Here is a 20,325-nt window from a genome sequence, read left to right as displayed (position 1 = left end):
TGTTTCTTAGGTTCACACAAGTAGCTGGGAAATCCCTAACAGTACCACTTGAGCAAAGAAAGAGAGTCTTGTTTAGGGTCAAAGCCACAACAGGTCAAGAAGGGTGTCTGAGGTAAATGGAAAGAATTACTGAACTACAGATAAATGTTTGTTCAAAGTAAAAACTAGTTATTCCCCAAAGATTTCTCCAAAGTTAAAAAGAAAGCCTTAAAAAAAAACTTTAGGAGATTAATGTCCCTGTTTTTTCTTGGCTAATTTCTTTTCATTTAACAGCACAATCTAGCTTTTCATATTAACTTTATATTCAGACAATAGAAAGTAGGTGGTAATTTCAGGACTGGGAAAGAGATAATACCAAAAAAGCTCTTCCTGGACATTTATTCTATGCTGTGTATAGCTGTGCTCACAGAGACGGCTTCTCTTACTTCTCTGCTGCTGCTGCTGCTCAGCCACTTCAGTCATGTCCGACTCTATGCAACCCCATAGACAGCAGCCCACCAGGCTCCCCTGTCTCTGGGATTCTCCAGGCAAGAACACTGGAGTGGGTTGCCATTTCCTTCTCCAATGCATGAAAATGAAAAGTGAAGTTGTTCAGTTGTGTCTGACTCTTAGCGACCCCATGGACTGCAGCCTACCAGGCTCCTCTGTCCATGGGATTTTCCAGGCAAGAGTACTGGAGTGGGGTGCTACCGCCTTCGCTGCTGTGCAGCAATTCAGTTGTACATAAAATTGACCCTGCTCAAAAGCTGGGGGAGACTAGAAATGATGGGTCCATATCCAGGTGCATTGTTACACAGTTCAAACAGTGGTGCAACTACCAGCTTGTAAGTTTTAGGGACTGCAAACAAGGCTTTCTCTTGAAGCTGAACCAAAAACAACTTCTTATGTTCCTTAGGTTTTGTAATATATGCAGGAATATATGGATACTGAGGAGGTTCAAAATTTGGTCTCCACCAGTTGCCAATGCAGTCATCAAAGACCCAGTCTTGCAGGACTCCATCTTACCACGTGATATCTCCTGTCGTTAAGCATTTTAGTCCTCCAACATCATCTTCTCCTTGGTTAAGCTCAGCACCAGGTAATTTGAAGAAGTTGTTCCCAGCTGTAGTAGTAACACATGGGGTAGCCCGTGCTCGTGGACAATCAAAACTGGTTCTACAGCCCTCCTCATGCCAATTTTATCAAATTCCTTCCTCATGCTCTAAAATCTGGCTGCAACAGAGCTGTCCTTCTCACAGAGGGGCTCTTTTGTACCAAAAAGGGAATTGGTAAGAGGGTACAGGTTGATGGTGTGCTCCAGGGTGAGGGGATTGGTCTGCTGGAATGTACTTGTTGCCGAACTGGGTGACACCTGGGGCAAGCGATTGGGTGGCACCACGCCATGCTGATGAGCTTTGGCACTAGTAGAAAGCAGGAGGCAGGGAGGCTGCCTGTGTGGGCAGCGGTTACCTGCATCCCACTCAGCAGCCGCTGCCCGTCATTAACAAGAGAATGCTGAAGGAAGCCTTGGCTAATTTCTTAATGGGCAAATCGATATGTTTGAATTTAAAGTAGGTCAATTTACTATTAAAACTAGATTACATCATTGATGTCTTAAAAATATTAAGTAACTTAAAAGAACACTTGAAATGAAGACTACATTTTTAGTGTTTCTTAAATAGAAAAATGCTGATGTAAGAAAAACCCTGAAGAACAAAATATTTTAAAGAACACTTAGTTTAAGGAAAATACTCACATACTCCACCCTCCCCGCCAAGTTATGGGAAGAAGTTGTGCTCACAGAGACGGCTTCTCTTACTTCTCTGCTGCTGCTGCTACTAAGTCACTTCAGTCGTGTCCGATTTCTATCTAGTACTTATTATAAATCCACAAAGTGCAACTAGATAAATACATTTATCTTAGATAAGAGTGAGACCTTCAAAAGGAGATTTCTGTGCTGAGATGGAGAAATAGCATGGGACTGACTCTTTCTTCAGCAAATAGCCAAAGCTGGGGAATCGATACATTTGGCAAGATTCTAGAAGGAAAAAGAAAAACCACAAATCATTTTAGTCTCTATCTTTCCTGTCACAGCCCATCAGTCTCTTTTATAAACACTTCTTGATCCTGATGACAAAGGGAAATTCTAATGGTGTCATCCCAGTTCAGGCATACAAAAATGGAGTCAGGGAGCCGTTTAGGATCTGGTCTCTAGCAGTCTCTCCATCAGTGAGAACCTGAATTTTACTGAACTATACAAGACCCAAGGACACCATCTGCCAGCTGCAACATTATGGTCTCAGGGTCTCCTTTTGCAACTGTGTGACCATTTCAGACCCCAACCAATCCTTACTTAAGAAGCACCCTGACTTCTTGGCAGTTCCAATTACAATTCTTGATAAAGAGCTCATTTAACTGACTCCAACCTTGCATTTTTTGCCTTTATAAGCCTCCCCCATTTTGTAGTATGGTGGAACACAATTCAGGTTCTCCTAGAACTTGTGTCTTCCCAGCAGCAGTGCTAACAAACCCCATATAAGCACTTTTTCTTTCAATCAGGTCTCTGCTTCTGAAGTTTTCTCTAACCTCCAGCTTGATCACCACACGGTCTCAGTCCCTACTTCCTCACCCGTGGATGGTATGATCCCTTCCTCAGTAGTGTCTGACCTTTAGTTTCTCAGTGTCCACCCCTTCATCCAACTTCTACCTCGAAGGCAGAATTATTTCTAGATGCATGTCTGACCATTTACTGCTCCACTTAGTAACCTTCAATGACTTAACCTCACCCCAATACATTCTGTATCTGTAATGAGTTATCCTAAAATGTAGTGGCTTCAAACAACAGTCATCACATATGGGTCAGGAACTTGGAAAGGGCTTGGTTAGGAAATTCTTGCTTGGAATCTTTCCTGAGGATACAAGCAGATTTTGCCTGAGGCTGCTATTATCAGCGGCAAGGATCTCTAGGAGCCCTCTTGGAAACTGGCTAGTACAGGTACCTAGGATAACCTCTAATCTTGAAGTGTCCTTCAAGGCCATTTATTCTTTATCATCAGGAGCAAGGACCTGCCATGCAGCTCAGACAGTAATAAATCTGCCTGCAGTGTAGGAGACCTGGGTTCGATCCCTGGGCAGGATACCTAGAGGAGGGAATGGTTACCCACTCCAGTATTCTTGCTTGGAGAGTTCCATGAACACAGGAGCCTGGTGGGCTATAGTCCATATGGTCCCAAAGTTTTACATGACTGAGCTACTAACACTTTCACTTTCATGTCCTAGTACATTTTCAGGTTTGCTATTTCAGAAGTAGTGGGTAGGGACTTCCCTGGTGCTGCAGTGGTTAAAACTGCCCTGCAGTGCAGAGGGTGGAGGTTCAATCCCTAGTCAGGGGGCTAAGATCCTACCGGCCTTGCCACCAAAAAAGCCAAAACATAAAGCAGAAACAGTAATGTAACAAATTCAATAAACTTTAAAAATGGGAAAAAAAGAGATAAGGGGTAGTTTTTTATTCACTTACTCCTTCTTGTTCAATCGCTAAGTCACGTCCAACTCTTTGTGACCCCATGGACTGTGGCACACCAGCCTTCCCTGTCCTTCATTATCTCCTGGAGTTTGCTCAAATTCATGTCCATTGAGTCAGTGCTGCCATCCAGCCATCTCATCCTCTGTTGCCCCCTTCTCCTCCATCTTTCCCAGCATCAGGGGCTTTAAAGTTGGTTGAGTCAGCTGTTTGTGTCAGGTGGCCAGAGTATTGGAGCTTCAGCATCAGTCCTTCCAGTGAATATTCAGGGTTGATTTCCTTTAGGATTGACTGGTTTTCTTCCAAGAAGCAAGATTCTTTTGTTATTTATTTATGTACTAACCAATACAGAATTATCTCAGAATCATGTATATAAAACAGTATATATTAAGTATGTATATTTAAAGCAACATAACGTACTTAATGTGTTGTTAGTCATTCAGTCATGTCTGACTCTTTATGACCCTATGGATTGTAGTCCACCAGGCTCCTCTATCCATGGAATTAATTCTCTAGACAAAAATACTGGAGTGAGTTGCCATTCCCTTCTCCAGGGCCAGGGATCGAACCCAGGTCTTCTGCATTGCAGATTCTTTACCATCTAAGCCAAGAGGGAAGCCCCTAACCTACTTAATACCTAAAGTTTAATAAATTTGAGAACTTAAGTATAGCATAGTCAATATTTAAATACAAAGTTCAGTTAATAAAATTAAATGTGCCCAATATCTCTCATCTGCTCTCTCTTCCTGAGACGAGATAGGCACAGAACTCTTCTTTATTTTCTCCTATAGCACCTCCCAGCCCAATCCTTAGCATAAAGTGGGTGGTCATGAAGTATTTGTTAGATTAGGTTGAATAGTACCAGGAATAAGTAACACTCCAGCCTTCTCTTTGCAGTTCCTTCTGAATTTCTCCAGAGCAGGAGACAGTATTGTGTTCCAGACACTATGCTGAGCACTTCACATGTGTTATTTCATTCAGTCTTCACACCTATCAGGATGGTGGTACTTTATTTTACCTATTTGTAGATAAGAAAACTAGTTTTAGAGAAGTTGTTATCTGCTATTCATAGCCTCACCAAATTCTTTATATTCTGTAGTTTGAGTCAAGAAAAAGACTATTCGATTAATATTATGCCTAGTTTTGAATATACTGATTCTATCATTTCTATTTGAAAGCTTATTTTGCATGTATTTAGCAATACTATTTTTGAAATAACTTTTTCTTCAGGATATAGAGGAATGTGCTATAGAAGACCTAAAGAGAGAGGACAGTACTCCTTACTTCTAAGATACAGTTTTATTGTTCTCATTTTAAAGTTCCGAAATCAGGATGGATGTAACCTAATGCTGGTGTGAACATCTGATGCACTGCCTTTTTTCTTTCTCCCAGATGCTCTTGGCACACCTTAGAATTGCAGAAATACTCTATGTCAAAGACATGGCCCATGCCTCTGCTTCCTCTTGGTCTGTTAAAGAATGTGATGACAATACATATGCTTCATAAAGCTAGGCTGACATCCTTTTGTCTTCCAGGAACTTGCTGGCTTTCTGCCAGACTTATACATTTACAGAATGCATCTGCAGACATCAGCATTTTTAATTTTGAGAGCTTAAAGCACTTTAGAGACTCTGGTTTCTATTCTGTGGTATACAGGGGTATAATATACAACCTCTTACATGTCAAAGAAAGGACTATTGATTTTCCTGGAAAAGACCATTTTCCTGGAAAAGACCTCATGTGATAACTTGTTTTTACTTAAGGGCTATTGTCATTATCACTGTCATCATGATGTACACGTAGTGACAGAAAAAAGTCAACACCCCAGGGTTCCTTTCGGAGTTCTAATTGTTAAATTGAGCACATTTTAAAATTAATTATGAAGATGAAACCTTTGGGAATAACTTGGATGGCCTGGAGCCTGTAAAGAAAGAGCTAACCTGCTCTGTAAGAAATGAATGAGAATTTGAGGGATTGAGGACCAGTAAGGAAGGGAAGGATGGGGACTAAAGCAAGATGAAGGGAAACCAATGCTCAAATCTGGTCCACTTTCTGTTGTGCTGAATATTGCAAAGGCTGCTGAAGAAGGGCGGCCTTAAAAAAAAAAAAAATGTTCGCTAAAGTGTCATATGGGTCAACAGTGACCCCAAGAGGGACCCAGCATAACTTGGATGGAAAAGGTATGGGGTGAATTCACCATAAGAAAAAATGGACCAGGGATTTTTAAGTTCAGAAATATTAAAATCCTCTTTAGGTCCTTCTGCCCTGGATCATCATCTCCTCCGTGGTTCTCTTCCTTTGACAGTATCTGCTTACATATAGCATGGATGAGTGATGTTTCAGGGTGAAGAAATTGGGGGACAAGGTGGGGGAAAAGGAGAAGAAACACTGAGTAGAAGGGCTGTAGTGTTGCTGGAAGGAAGACTCACCAGAGGACACCGAGGCAAGAGTAAGCCCCAGAGTATCCTCAGAGGCATGGGGGATGGGTGTTTGAACCAAACTTCATTTGAATTCCAAAGGGCTCAGGAATATCCATAGAGCTGACATTTATATTATACAGATGTAAATATCATTTTAAAGCATTTGAGTTTTCAACAAATGGTGCTGGAACAACTAGACATCCACATGCAAAAAAAAATTAGACACAGACCTTATACCCTTCAAACATAAAAAAACCCTCAAAATGGATCATAATTTAAATATAAAATGCAAAACCATAAAACTCCTAGAGGAAAACATACATTAGTTAGTCATTGTTATCTAGTAAACCACTCCAAAATCTTTTGCCTTAAAACGACAGTTACTCATTATAAACACAGATTTGTGGGTCAGCTGGGGTTTGGCTGATCTGGACAAGCTCAAGGCAGCGCAAGCTTATGAGAGTGGCAGAGACATATGAGTGCAAGTGGAAACACAAGCAATGTCTTAGTAAAGCCTAGGCACACAGTCAGTCACTCCCACTCACACTTTATTGACCAAACCAAGTCCCATGGTCAAACTGAAAGTCAAGGGGCCAGGAAGTTCAAAGAACCACAGTAAGAGTGTGGACCCATCGGAGGACAGCATATTAAAAAGCAGAGATATTACATTGCGACAAAGGCCTGTCTAGTCAAAGCTATGGTTTTTCCCGTAGTCATGTATGAATGTGAGAGTTGGACTACAGAGAAAGCTGAGTGCTGAAGAATTGATGCTTTTCAACTGTGGTGTTGGAGAAGACTCTTGAAAGTCCCTTGGACTGCAAGATCAAACCAGTCAATCCTAAAGGAAATCACTGCTGAATATTCATTGGAAGGACTGATGCTGAAGCTGAAGCTGAAACTCCAATAGTTCGGCCACCTGATGCAAAGAACTGACTCATTGGAAAAGACCCTGATGCTGGGAAAGATTGAAGGCAGGAGGAGAAGGAGACGACAGAGGATGAAATGGTTGTATGGCATCACCAACTTGATGGACATGAGTTTGAGTAAACTCTGGGAGTTGGTGATGGACAGGGAGGCCTGTCGTGCTGCAGTCCATGGGGTTGCAAAGAGTCGGACAAAACTGAGTGACTGAACTGAACTGAGTTTCCTTCCTTATTTCACAGTCTATCTTGTGTGGTAGGCAGGGAAACTCTGCCTACCCAGTCACCCAGCAACCCGGCCTCCTTTTGTTGTGTGGTTCGTTCATCTCTTTGGGCTTGATCATTCTCTCCTTTCAGCTCAAAGATATGGAAAGAGAGACAAAGTGTGTAGGATCGCTGTGGTAGGCTGAGTAATAGCCCCGAAGGATGCCCACATTCTCATCTCTAGTATCTGTGAATGCTATCTTACACTGCAAAAGGGACTTTACAGAGGCAGTGAGGCTTTTAAATTGCGGAAATTATCCTGGACTATCTGCTGCTGCTGCAGCTAAGTCACTTCAGTTGTGTCCGACTCTGTGCGACCCCATAGATGGCAGCCCACCAGGCTCCTCTGTCCCTGGGATTCTCCAGGCAAGAATACTGCAGTGGGTTGCCATTACCTTCTCCAATGTATGCATGCATGCTAAGTTGCTTCTGTCATGTCCGGCTCTGTGCGACCCTATGGACAGCAGCCTGCCAGGCTCCTCTGTCCACGGGATTCTCTAGGCAAGAACACTGGAGTGGACTGCCATTTTCTTCTCCCACTGGCTTATCTGGGTGCACCCTAAATGTAACCACTCAGCAGCAGCAGCAGCAGCAGCAGGGTCCTCATTTTAGAGGGAGGCAAGAAGGTCAAAGGAGAAAGAAGTAAGATGTAAAGATCAGAGATTTCAGAGTGATATAAGAAAGGGATCAATAATGCAGTGGGTGGCCTCCAGGAGCTTAAAAAGGCAGAGATGGATTCCCCACTAGAGCTTCCAGAATAAATGAGTCCTGCTAACACCCTGACTTTAGCTAGTAAAACTGATTTGGGAGGAATGGCCTCTAGAAATGAGAATAAATTTGTGTTGTGTTAAGTGACTAAGTTTGTGGTAATTTGTTGCAGAAGTAATAGAAAAATGATATAATTGCATAAGAGGTTTTTCAGGGGCAGACATTTGCACACCATTTTCACTCACAGCTCATTCAACTTAGTCAGACAGTCACTCCAATGTTGATGGGGTCCCCGGAATGTAACCTCCTCGAATGGCTGGGAAAAAAAAGAGAGTTTGGTGAATATCTGGCCAGTCTCTTCCACAGCCTTTCATGAAAGCTTCCAAACCATGGAGCCAGCCAGTCAAACTGAATATCTTTTAGTGCCTAAAGAGCACCACATTCCTGCCTCACATCAGACCATTACAGTGACTGCAGTCTCAGTCTCACAGTGAATCCTATCAGGGGCGATGGTGGTTTTCACCTGAATTTCTGGGAGCCTCCCATACCAAGTTTATACATTTCTGTTCAGTTAAATACAAGAGGGCAAAAGAAATACCTTTAATGATTCAGAAATTAGTGTATGTTTCCAAGATGCCTTTAAAATGATGACAAACATGTTCTGACTTTCCTTTTTAGAAATTGCAAGCAAGGCAAAGGAAATTGTGTAAATAGCAAGGTCAGAGAAGTGGCTAAAAATGTGGTTGTAGAACATAAAAGCACATTCAGAAAACGAAGATCGTGGCATCCGGTCCCATCACTTCATGGGAAATAGATGGGGAAACAGTGGAAACAGTGTCAGACTTTATTTTGGGGGCTACAAAATCACTGCAGATGGTGACTGCAGCCATGAAATTAAAAGATGCTTACTCCTTGGAAGAAAAGTTATAACCAGCCTAGATAGCATATTCAAAAGCAGAGACATTACTTTGCCGACTAAGGTCTGTCTAGTCAAAGCTACAGTTTTTCCAGTGGTCATGTATGGATGTGAGAGTTGGACTGTGAAGAAAGCTGAGCGCCAAAGAATTGATGCTTTTGAACTGTGGTGTTGGAGAAGTCTCTTGAGAGTTCCTTGGACTGCAAGGAGATCCAACCAGTCCATTCTGAAGGAGATCAACCCTGGGATTTCTTTGGAAGGAATGATGCTAAAGCTGAAACTCCAGTACTTTGGCCACCTCATGCAAAGAGTTAACTCATTGGAAAAGACTCTGATGCCGGGAGGGATTAGGGGCAGGAGGAGAAGGGGATGACTGAGGATGAGATGGCTGGATGGCATCACTGACTCAACGGACATGAGTCTGAGTGAACTCTGGGAGTTGGTGATGGACAGGGAGGCCTGGCATTCTGCGATTCATGGGGTCGCAAAGAGTCGGACACGACTGAGCAACTGAACTGAACTGAACTAAACTGAGAACATAAAAGAGTAAATAATTCAGTACCTTTTCTGAGTCAGCGAGCAAAAAGAAAATTCAAGAGGTCATTTGGCCCAACTCTCTGCTTCTGAGGAGGCCCAGATGGAAGTCATGCCAGGAGGTGTGTGATTGCGGGTGGAGACACTAAGGTATCATGTGTCCTGCTCCAGGATCTTTAAGCATGGAGAAGGTTGTATAGAACTTTCAAGGTATTGTCTGAGTCCTCATAGCTGACATACGAAATACCAGTATCTGCTAGGTGCCTTGCCCATGGAAGACTTGCTGGCACCCAACTCAGCTGTCTTCTGACTTGGAGGAAGGGCTGAGGGGTGGGGAAACTCTGGGCCTCAATCATATCCCAAGAGAAAAAAACTCACAACTTCTCGCTGCCTGGTGGGGCTGAACTGCTAGATTAACAAGGGGGCAGCCCTCTCAGCCCTAAAACTGAGCAAGAACATCTCCCTACATTAGCGTGTGCCCTATGCATCTGATGCCCCATGCTTTCCAGACCTAAAGTCGGCAGAGAGGAAATCAAGACCCCTGTGACTGTCCATGCCCTCTTCTCTTCTTGATTCCCTTTCTCTCCATCAAGGCTAAAAGGAACTGGTGATACTCTCTCCCTCTTCACTCCAGCCCCATGGCGAAGTCTTAGGAACAGGCAAGCATATCGTCAGGGAATTCCCTGGTGGTCCAGTGGTTAAGACTCTGAGTTTCCACTGCAGGGAGCAGGAGTTCAATCTCTGGTCATGGAACTAAGATCCCACCCGCTGTGCAGCCATAAAATAAAATATATATATCTTGTTTCAGCTGTTGTGGGTGCTCTATGTTATAACTACTTTCTCCTGCAAACAAGAGCAAGGCACCACACTTTGTTCCCCTGGGGCAGTCACCCTCTAGACTCAAGTCAGAGGTGGAAAGCTAGGGAACACAATTTAGGGATGTATTTATATTCTGTGTTTTAATATTTATAAAAAAACAAGCCCTATTTCACCAAGAAATGACAGAGTAAGTACTCAAGTACAGTTCTGACTCAGTTCTTTGCACTTGAAGGAGTCTTTTTTTTTTTGCTCATCATCAGCCTTACTCTGTAACGTATTTCCCAGCTTTTTTCTCTTACTTTTTTATCTTTTAGTTTCATATCATATGCAGCTATCAGTTAAGAATTCCCATAATATATCTTGGAGACCATTCCATATATATTTCCCAGCTTTTAAATTCCAGTTTATTGCAATTTAGCTAATACTATTTGTTGAGGATCCATTAAGGATTTCTTACTGTGCTATTGCTATGGTGGACTTATTCCTGTCCTAAAGATTTAAGTCCTTTGGGGACTTCTGCTGGCTTGGGTTCTGCTGGCCCTAGTCCTGCCTTATCCCCACCCTCAACCTTGAACTTTTTCACTTTGTAAATGAACCTCTTGAATCTCTTAAGGAGTGTGACATCTGTTTCCTGTTAGAATCTTGACTGGTAGACAGGAAGTCTGTGACTCCACTGCTTGAACTCTAGTGGCAGATGGCTAGCTGAGTCACACGCCCTTTCAAAACATGGAGTTGTTGCTCAGCCCAGAGGTTACTGTCATTTCCCAGACCCCTTGCCTCAGGAGGGGCCATGTGACTGAATGTGGGCAGAGGAGATGTTCCTGTTACCAGGCCTGGGCCACCAAAGCTTCCTATTTGATCCTGGTGCTTTCTCAGCCCTTTTTTAATAACATCTGAGCCTCCTGGGGAGGCGTTCCTATTTATTTTGTACCATGGATGCCTGCATTCCTTCTCAGAACCTTTTTCTTTTTTCATAAACTTTATACTTTAGAATAATTTTAGATTTACAGAGGAGTGGCCAAGATAGTATCTTAGTCCATTTGGGCTATTACAAAAGATAGACCCAGTGGCTTATAAACAACAGAAATTTATTTCTCACAGTTTTGGAGGCTGGGAAGTCCAAGATCAAGGCACCAGCAGATTTGGTGTCTGGTAAGGGCCTGCTTCCTACCATAGGAAGATAGTCATCTACCTACTGTAACCTCACATGGGGGAAGGGGTGTGGGGTCTCTCTAGGGCCTTGTTTATGAGGGTGCTAATCCCATTCATGGGGACACTAATCACCTCCCAAAGAACCCGCCTCCTAATACCATCACCATGGGGCTCAGGATATGGATCTGGGGATATGAACATTCAGTCCATTGTAATAGTAGAATTCCCACATGCTGTCCACTCAGCTCTAGTTTCCTCTGATGTCATCATCTTACATTACTACAGTACATTTGCCAAAACCAGCATTGGTACAGTATTATTAAGTTAACTCCAAAATTTATTCCAATATTACCAGTTTTTTTTTTTTTTGTTCTGGGATCTAGTGGTTATGTCTCCTCAGCTTCCTTCAGTCTATGACAATGTCTTGGTCTTCCCTGGTTTTCATGACTTTGACAGGTACTTTTGAGAAGAACTGGTCAGGAATTTTGTGGAATTCCAGAATAATGTTTTGCACGCATAAAACAGGATTATAAAGAAAACAAACCACAATGAAATATAGGTATTGGAATTTTAAAAAACTGTGATACAATAATTTATGTGCTTTTTCTTTTCTTAACACATTACATGGAGAAGGCAATGGCATCCCACTCCAGTACTCTTGCCTGGAAAATCCCATGGACAGAGGAGCCTGGTGGGTTGCAGTCCATGGGGTCGCAAAGAGTCAGACACGACTGAGCGACTTCCCTTTTACTTTTCACTTTCATGCATTGGAGAAGGAAATGGCAACCCACTCCAGTGTTCTTGCCTGGAGAATCCCAGGGATGGGGGAGCCTGGTGGGCTGCCATCTATGGGGTCACACAGAGTCGGACACGACTGAAGCGACTTAGCAGCAGCAGCAGCAGCACATTACATAACTAAATTTAGTAGCTACCTTGATTTTGAAATAGTAGTGAACATAAACATTATTTTGAGATTCTGTAACAACTGTAGTATAACATGAAAATATCTGTGAGTTGTCTCTATGGCAGTCATGGGTACTGAGATTTTTTGCCTACAGTGAAGGCTAGAGAAAATAGAGACGGAAATTTTTTCCCATCCAAGTCTACAGATTCTCTGAATTCTGTGGCCGCCGTGACTGTCTTAAAAGGGATGCAGAACCCCAGGATTGGAAGCTTGAGTTCCTGAATATCAATCTTCATGTAGCTGAGACTCTCAAAATAGCACCCCCGCACCCTCACCACTGCCAAATACATTTTGCCTAAGTTAGCAGTAAATCATGCAGGGTTACACCATTGAAGTTTTAGGTGTATCTATTAAAGCGGTTGGCATAATCTCAAATAATATGGCTCTTAAACATTAAATTTTATTTATATGTACACTTGTATTAACTAACAATACAAAAGTACATATATCTGTATTCATTGAGACTTCTTTTCCTTACAAGTAACCAAAAGCTTAACCAAAGGAGGAGATGTTACTGAAAGAGAGCTGGAATATCTCACTGGATACAAAGGCATTTTAATGGACTGGAGTCAGAGCAGCTCTAGGAACCTCAGCAGTATTCTGGGGTGCCTGCCTCTTTTGACAGGCCCTGCCATTAATATGACTGGGCTTCCAACTCTGTTTTTGCATGTCTCAAGGCAATGGCACCTCACTCCAGTCCTCTTGCCTGGAAAATCCCATGGATGGAGGAGCCTGGTAGGCTGCAGTCCATGGGGTCGCTAAGAGTCAGACACGACTGAGCGCCTTCACTTTCACTTTTCACTTTCCTGCATTGGAGAAGGCAATGGAAACCCACTCCAGTGTTCTTGCCTTGAGAATCCCAGGGATGGGGGAGCCTGGTGGGCTGCCATCTATGGGGTTGCACAGAGTCGGACACGACTGAAGCGACTTAACAGCAGCAGCAGCAAGACCCTTATGCAGAAGAATCTGATTGGCCCAGCCAGCTTCAGTCAGATATCCTTCTCTGGCCCAGTTGTCTGTGACCAGGGATTTACTGTCCATGACTGAAACATGCTTTTAGAGGCCCACTATCTCTTGAGTGGACAGATAGTTCTAAGCAAATGATAACAATAGCATTAAAACAAATATCTGAGCTTTTGCTGTAAGCCAGGTACTCTTCTGTGTGCTTTATAAGGATTATTTTAAACCTCTCCAACCACTTTAAGATAGGTATGTGCTATTATTCCCATTTTAATGAAGAAACCAAAGAACCAAAAAAGTTTATAAAAGTGTCTGAGGCTCCATGATGATCAAATGGCAAAGGTGAGATTTACACTCAGCCCATCTAACTCCAGAGTCTACATAAGCATTGCCATATTATAAAGCAAGGAAATAGGGTCAGAAAGATAACTTTCTTCACCCACAGTTACAGGATACAGGGCCAAGATTTGGACAGGAGACTGTCTCCAAAGCCCATGTTCTTTCCTAACTATTCCAGGTAAAGCAGGGGCAGTGGTGGAGGCAACTTCTGGGCCCATCTTGAAGGATGGTTAGGTTGGGGAGGCACAGATGAGGAGGGAAGTGAGTTCAGGCTGTGAGAACAGGGGAGGTCTTGCATTACCTGCACAGACTAAAATCTGGGCAGCTCCCCTTTCTGGGCCAGACACAGTCTGATTCTATTCCCTATAATGAGAGGGAAAGTTCAGCACCACTAAGAGAAGGGTTCCTGGACCTGTCATTTTTTTCCTACTGAGTGCAATGTTTAAACTGACTCCTAAAGTGGAGAACTTCATGTGTGTGGATTCTCTTGTGTCAGCTGGGGCCGAGCAACACTTCTGAAGAGACAGGCAGAAGGAGGAGCAGGGCCTTGGGCTCAGCCTTTTGGAAGGATTTCTAGGCCTTTTGCTTGGGAAACTCAGAGAGTTTTCTGATTCCTGAAACTTTTCTTTCTTGAGACTCCCATGACATAGCCATAGGCTGAGGCCAGTTCACAGGATTCCTGAGGTTTAACCCCATTAGTCTTTGCTGGAAAAATGGTTCTTCCCCAGGTACTCTTAGATCTTAAGCAAAGGGATAAGCTACTCCTAAAAAGATGAATGCAAAGAGTCAGACATGACTTAGCGACTAAACAACAACAAAAGATGAAAGCAGTAGGGAAGCAGCAGGTTTTCCAAGCAAGGCCTGGGATTTGTAAACAGTCCTCATCGTCCCTTTATGCAAAGATGCAGCTATCTTTTCACAAAAGAGTTCTGTGACTTTTTGGAATGTAATTCTTAAAAAAAAAAAAAAAGACCATGTGTAGGATCCTAAAAAAGAAATTCCCCAAATCACTTCTTTCTTTCTTCTTTAAATTGAGAGATAATTCACATACCATTAAATTCACCCTTTCAAAGTGTATGATTCCATGGTTTTTAGTATATTCACCTTGTGTAACCAAAACCACTAATTTTAGAACATTGTCATCACCCTAAAAATGTAACCACATACCTTTTAGCAATCATTCCCTATTTCCCCATCCCTCCGCCCTTGGCAATCACAATCTACTTTTCTAGATACATGTGTGTGAAGAGACGATCTTCAATTTAATTTTCTAAACTTTCTCCTTGGGATTTCTTTGGAAGGAATGATGCTAAAGCTGAAGCTCCAGTACTTTGGCCACCTCATGCAAAGAGTTGACTCATTGGAAGACTCTGATGCTGGGAGGGATTGGGGGCAGGAGAAGAAGGGGACGACTGAGGATGAGATGGCTAAATGGCATCACTGACTCAATGGACATGAGTCTGAGTGAACTCCGGGAGATGGTGATGGACAGGGGAGTCTGGCATGCTGCGATTCATGGGGTCGCAAAGAGTCGGACACGACTGAGTGACTGAACTGAATTGAACTGAAACTTTCTCCTTAAAAAACACATCAATTAATATCCAGTACCTCAATAAATGGTGTTGGGAAAACCAAATAGCCACAAGCACAAGAATGAAATTTTTTACACTATATAAAAAATTAACTCAAAATGGATTAAACACTTAAATGTAAGACCTGAGACCATAAAACTCTTAGAAGAAAACAGACAGTAAACTTCTTTTTCTCAAATTTATTCTTTTCTTTACTTATTTTTTGGCTGTGCTGGGTCTTAGTTGTGGCATGTGGGATTGAACCGAGGTCCCCTGCACTGGCAGGCAGATTCTTTATGAATGAGCCACCAGGAAGCCCCTTCTTCATCTAACTTAAACAATTACTTTTTCATATGTTTAAAGTTTTTCTTCTAGAAAAAAAAAAACAAAACTTGACTTTTGTTTGTCAAAAAATGTTCAACCCCAATAGTCTATTTCCAGAATTTTATTTTTTTTTTATGTTTTATTTTTTTATTTTTTAAATTTTAAAATCTTTAATTCTTACATGCGTTCCCAAACATGAACCCCCCTCCCACCTCCCTCCCCATAACATCTCTCTGGGTCATCCCCATGCACCAGCCCCAAGCATGCTGTATCCTGCGTCAGACATAGACTGGCGATTCAATTCTTACATGATAGTATACATGTTAGAATGCCATTCTCCCAAATCATCCCATCCTCTCCCTCTCCCTCTGAGTCCAAAAGTCCTTTATACACATCTGTGTCTTTTTTCCTGTCTTGCATACAGGGTCGTCATTGCCATCTTCCTAAATTCCATATATATGTGTTAGTATACTGTATTGGTGTTTTTCTTTCTGGCTTACTTCACTCTGTATAATCGGCTCCAGTTTCATCCATCTCATCAGAACTGATTCAAATGAATTCTTTTTTACGGCTGAGTAATACTCCATTGTGTATATGTACCACAGCTTTCTTATCCATTCATCTGCTGATGGACATCTAGGTTGTTTCCATGTCCTGGCTATTATAAACAGTGCTTCGATGAACATTGGGGTACATGTGTCTCTTTCAATTCTGGTTTCCTCGGTGTGTATGCCCAGCAGTGGGATTGCTGGGTCATAAGGTAGTTCTATTTGCAATTTTTTAAGGAATCTCCACACTGTTCTCCATAGTGGCTGTACTAGTTTGCATTCCCACCAACAGTGTAGGAGGGTTCCCTTTTCTCCACACCCTCTCCAGCATTTATTGCTTGCAGATTTTTGGATCGCAGACATTCTGACTGGTGTGAAGTGGTACCTCATTGTGGTTTTGATTTGCATTTCTCTAATAATGAGTGATGTTGAGCATCTTTTCATGTGTTTGTTAGCCATCCATATGTCTTCTTTGGAGAAATGTCTATTTAGTTCTTTGGCCCATTTTTTGATTGGGTCGTTTATTTTTCTATTTCCAGAATTTTAAAGTAACTCACTCATTATTCTCTGAAATCTTACTCTTCTTTAAAATCTTCTAATGCATGTCTCTCTTTTTTTTTTTTTTTTTGGCTACATCATGTATGTTTGATGTTAGTTTCCTGACCAGGAATCCAACCCGTACCCCCTGCATCGAGTCTTAGCCACTGTACCACCAATGCATGCCTTTTGAAGCACGCCACTGGGAAACTATTCATAATTGTAACATTTTACTTTCCTGTTGAATTTGTGAAGTAATCAAATTGTGATTCAACATAATTTGCTCATGAAATTTATATAAAGTAGGTAGTTTCACAGAAATCTATCAAAACAAGATGAAAATTAATTACTTGGTTAAAAGTATTAGGAAAGGGGTTTAGCTTTAATATCTTCTTGATTTTACAAGTAGTTGAAAAATCTGTTATGTAAACTTCTACCTTAATTTCTTTTCATATTCCTGAACTTCTATAACTATCTTCTTGATAGTTGTATCAGTTACTTATAACTCCTTTTTTTATATCATTTACAAAATATATCTTGAGACCTTTGCTCAGAAAGGAAGGCTCAGATGTTAATGAACAACTTTATTATGTCAAGATTGGGTTCTCTATTCATGTGAGTTTTCAGCTATTGATTTTAGCTACAGTAATTACTATATGTCTTTGTTGATCATTTTAGTTGGTTACTCATATCTTGTTTTAAAATTTTATTTTTATTTGGCTGCGCCAAATCCTAGTTGTGGTATGTGAACTCTTAGTTGCAGTATATGGGATCTAGTTCCCTGACCAGGAATCAAATACAGGCCCCCTGCACTGGGAGCTCAGATTCCTAGCCACTGGACCACAAGGAAAGTCCCACTTACTCATAACTTAAATCCTGCCTTTTTTTTTTTCAGAACTAGTGATCTTAAAGTTTTGGCATTTGAGAGTCTCAGTGTTTCTGTATAGTGTTCCTGGACTTGGCTTAAATATTGAAATTTAAAACCCTTGGTTAATGCAGAAGCATTTGAAATTATCTTATGTGGCGCTTCTTGATCTTTGTCCACAAGGACACACCTGACCCTCCTACCAGTTGTGTACAAATCCTGAGTTCATTAATTGTAGCTCCTTGCTTCTGTCTCTGCCTAGGAAGTGTAACCTTATAGGCATTATCTTAAAGCCAAAAACAAATTATTGGGAAATATTGACACATTTTATCAGCAACAAGTTACTGGGACATTCCTCCTGACATTTCATCACACTACACTGACACCACATGATGCCTCATGACTCCCAGTGAAAAACATCACCCTAGTAGTTATTAGATTGCACTGAAAACAAGAAACAAACAAAAAATAAAGTCACCCCCTCCCCCGCTCCCATGTTGGAGAATAACCCTCGTTGGGCCAATAAATCTTCCTATGCCTCAATTCTCCTTACATATAAAATGAAACCTACAATTTCTCATGAAAATGTCTGGAAGTTTAACAGTATTGTTTTGTAGAAATTCCCTGGCAGTCCAGTGGTTAGGACTGTGTGCTTTCACTGCAGAGGGTAACAGGTTCAATCCTGCAAGCCATGGAACCTGGCCAAAAAAAAACACCAAAAACCCAAGCAAAATAAAACCCATTACTGTTTTGAGAGCTTCAATTTAATAAGATAGGATGGGAGGGCCTGGCAAAATAGGGACCCACAGGCTGAAGAGCTGGACTTTCACATAATGGAGACCTGGGAAGATTACTGAACAGGGTAGTAACATAATCACCAATATCTGTGTCTTAGGAGGAAAACTGGCAGCAGTATATATAGAATGGCAAAGAAGTTATGAGAAATATATAAAATATTTTATATATAGAATGTAGAAAATATAGAATATGTAGAAGTTATGAGAAATATATAGAATGACAAGAGAAGTTATGGCAAAGGGCCGGACAAGGGTGGGGAGAGAGAAATATGGAGTTTGGGATTAACATATACACACTGCTATATATATATGTGTGTGTGGTGTGTGTGTGTGTATTAACATATACACACTGCTATATACACACTGTTATCTATATAAAATAGATGAACAACAAGGACCTATTGTGTAGTATGCGCTCATGCTCAGTCGCTCAGTTGTGTGCTACTCTTTGTGACCCCATGAACTCTAGGCAGTAGTCATGTATGGATGTGAGAGTTGGACTATAAAGAAACCTGAGCGCCAAAAATTGATGCTTTTGAGCTGTGGTGTTGGAGAAGACTCTTGAGAGTCCCTTGGACTGCAAGGAGATCCAACCAGTCCATCCTAAAGGAGATCAGTCTTGGGTGTTCATTGGAAGGACTGATGCTGAAGCTGAAACTCCAGTACTTTGGCCACCTCATGCGAAGAGCTGACTCATTTGAAAAGACCCTGATGCTAGGAAAGATTGAAGGCAGGAGGAGAAGGGGAGAACAGAGGATGAGATGATTGGATGGCATCACCGACTCTATGGACATGAGTTTGGGTGAACTCTGGGAGTTGGTGATGGACAGGGAGGCCTGGCGAGCTGCAGTCCATGGGGTCGCAAAGAGTCGGACACGACTGAGTGACTGAACTGAACTGAACTGTAGCCTGCCAGATTCCTCTGTCTATGGGATTTCCCAGGCAAGAATACTGGAGTAGGTTGCCATTTCCTCCTCCAGGGGATCTTCCCAACCCAGGGAATGAACCCATGTCTCCCGCATTGCCAGGCAGATTCTTTACCAGCTGAGCTACCAGGCAAGCCCATGCTATACACTAGGGGCTCTACTTCAATTTTTAAAAATGGTTTTTAAAAACAGGCCAGACAAGAGATGCTGAAGGTAATTGTTGTGGAAGGGGGTTGGAAGGAGGAATGAGACCAATTTAAGAGGTAATGGCAGATAATCAACTATAGGTGTAATGGGATTTGATTACTAAATGATGTGAGGACTGAGGGAGAGGAAGGAAGGACTTGAATGGGACTTTTGAGGTTTCTGGCCTGAACATCTGAACATGCTGATGCCATAAACTGAATGGAAACGTAGGACTGCTTTTTTGTTTGTGCACGTGTGTGCACTTCTGTGTAACCGAAGTGGGGCAGGGGGTAAGGAATGGTCTTGTTTCAAGTGCCTGTGGACACCTGTGTGGTGCTATAGAACTGGACAGGTAGAGTGGGCCTGGGGACAGTTCTTGGTATAAAGAAAAGAATACTCATGTGTACAGCTCATTTATATAGTGCTCAACTATTAGCGCACCACACCCTGAGGTAGTTATTACCTTGCCAGCAGTAAAAAGCTTTATTACAGCCCCCGACCGATGACTGTGTAAAGGGCCTTGGCTCCCACAACATCTACGGGCAAAATATTAATTGTGATTAATTATCGTGTGGCACCATACAAAGACTAGAAGTTTTCTTGTGGCTCCGGAGGGCACTTGCTTGGTTTTCGCTTCAGCCCTCAGGAAAAGGGAACTGGACAGCTCCCCGGGTGGCCTTCGGCCCTTCCTGGGTCTGAGCCGGCCAGCCGCGAGCGGTCTCCAGACACGTGCGCCTGGGTTTGGGCGCTCTCAGCCTAGGCTGCGCCAACGTTGGGCGGAGGGCACTGAGCCCTTCTTCCGCGCTCTCAGACCCCGGCCCCCAGCGTCTGGGAGGGAGAGGCGGGGAGGGCAGGGCGGGGCGGGGCGGGGCGGAGCTGCTCCGAGGCCCCGCCCGCCTGCAGCCGCCGCCGCCGCCGGCTCCCTACGGCCCGCGGTGCGGTACGCGCCTGCGCTGGCTCTCGCCTCGGAGCAGCCATGATGGTGGGTGTTCGCGGCGCCGAGCCCAGGGCGCGCGGTGGGGGCGGCGGGCGCGGGGCGGGCGCGGGGGCCGCGCCGGCTGGGCACTAACGTCTCC

The 20,325-nt window shown here is 42.8% G+C and overlaps 1 protein-coding gene and 1 pseudogene across 3 annotated transcripts in view; one reads left to right on the top strand and one right to left on the bottom strand.

The window, feature by feature from the left end:
- Nucleotides 1–713: 713 nt before the first annotated feature.
- Nucleotides 714–20,227, bottom strand: LOC138423405 (cleavage and polyadenylation specificity factor subunit 5 pseudogene; annotated as a pseudogene).
- SNX6 (sorting nexin 6) overlaps nucleotides 19,931–20,325 on the top strand; it is a 53,302-nt gene continuing 52,907 nt past the window's right edge. For 2 of the 3 annotated variants that reach the window (XM_069558701.1, XM_069558700.1), the window contains exon 1: nucleotides 19,931–20,231. In XM_069558701.1, coding sequence (XP_069414802.1) covers nucleotides 20,226–20,231 — 6 coding nt within the window. In that variant the 5' untranslated portion in view covers nucleotides 19,931–20,225. The remainder of the gene's footprint in view (nucleotides 20,232–20,325) is intronic. The other variant, XM_069558703.1, reaches the window with a different exon arrangement.

The sequence above is a fragment of the Ovis canadensis genome, chromosome 18 (assembly GCF_042477335.2).
Source record: "Ovis canadensis isolate MfBH-ARS-UI-01 breed Bighorn chromosome 18, ARS-UI_OviCan_v2, whole genome shotgun sequence".
Taxonomy (NCBI): Eukaryota; Metazoa; Chordata; class Mammalia; order Artiodactyla; family Bovidae; genus Ovis; species Ovis canadensis.
Note: the sequence above shows the minus strand (reverse complement) of the source record. Positions and strands in the feature narration are given on the sequence as shown.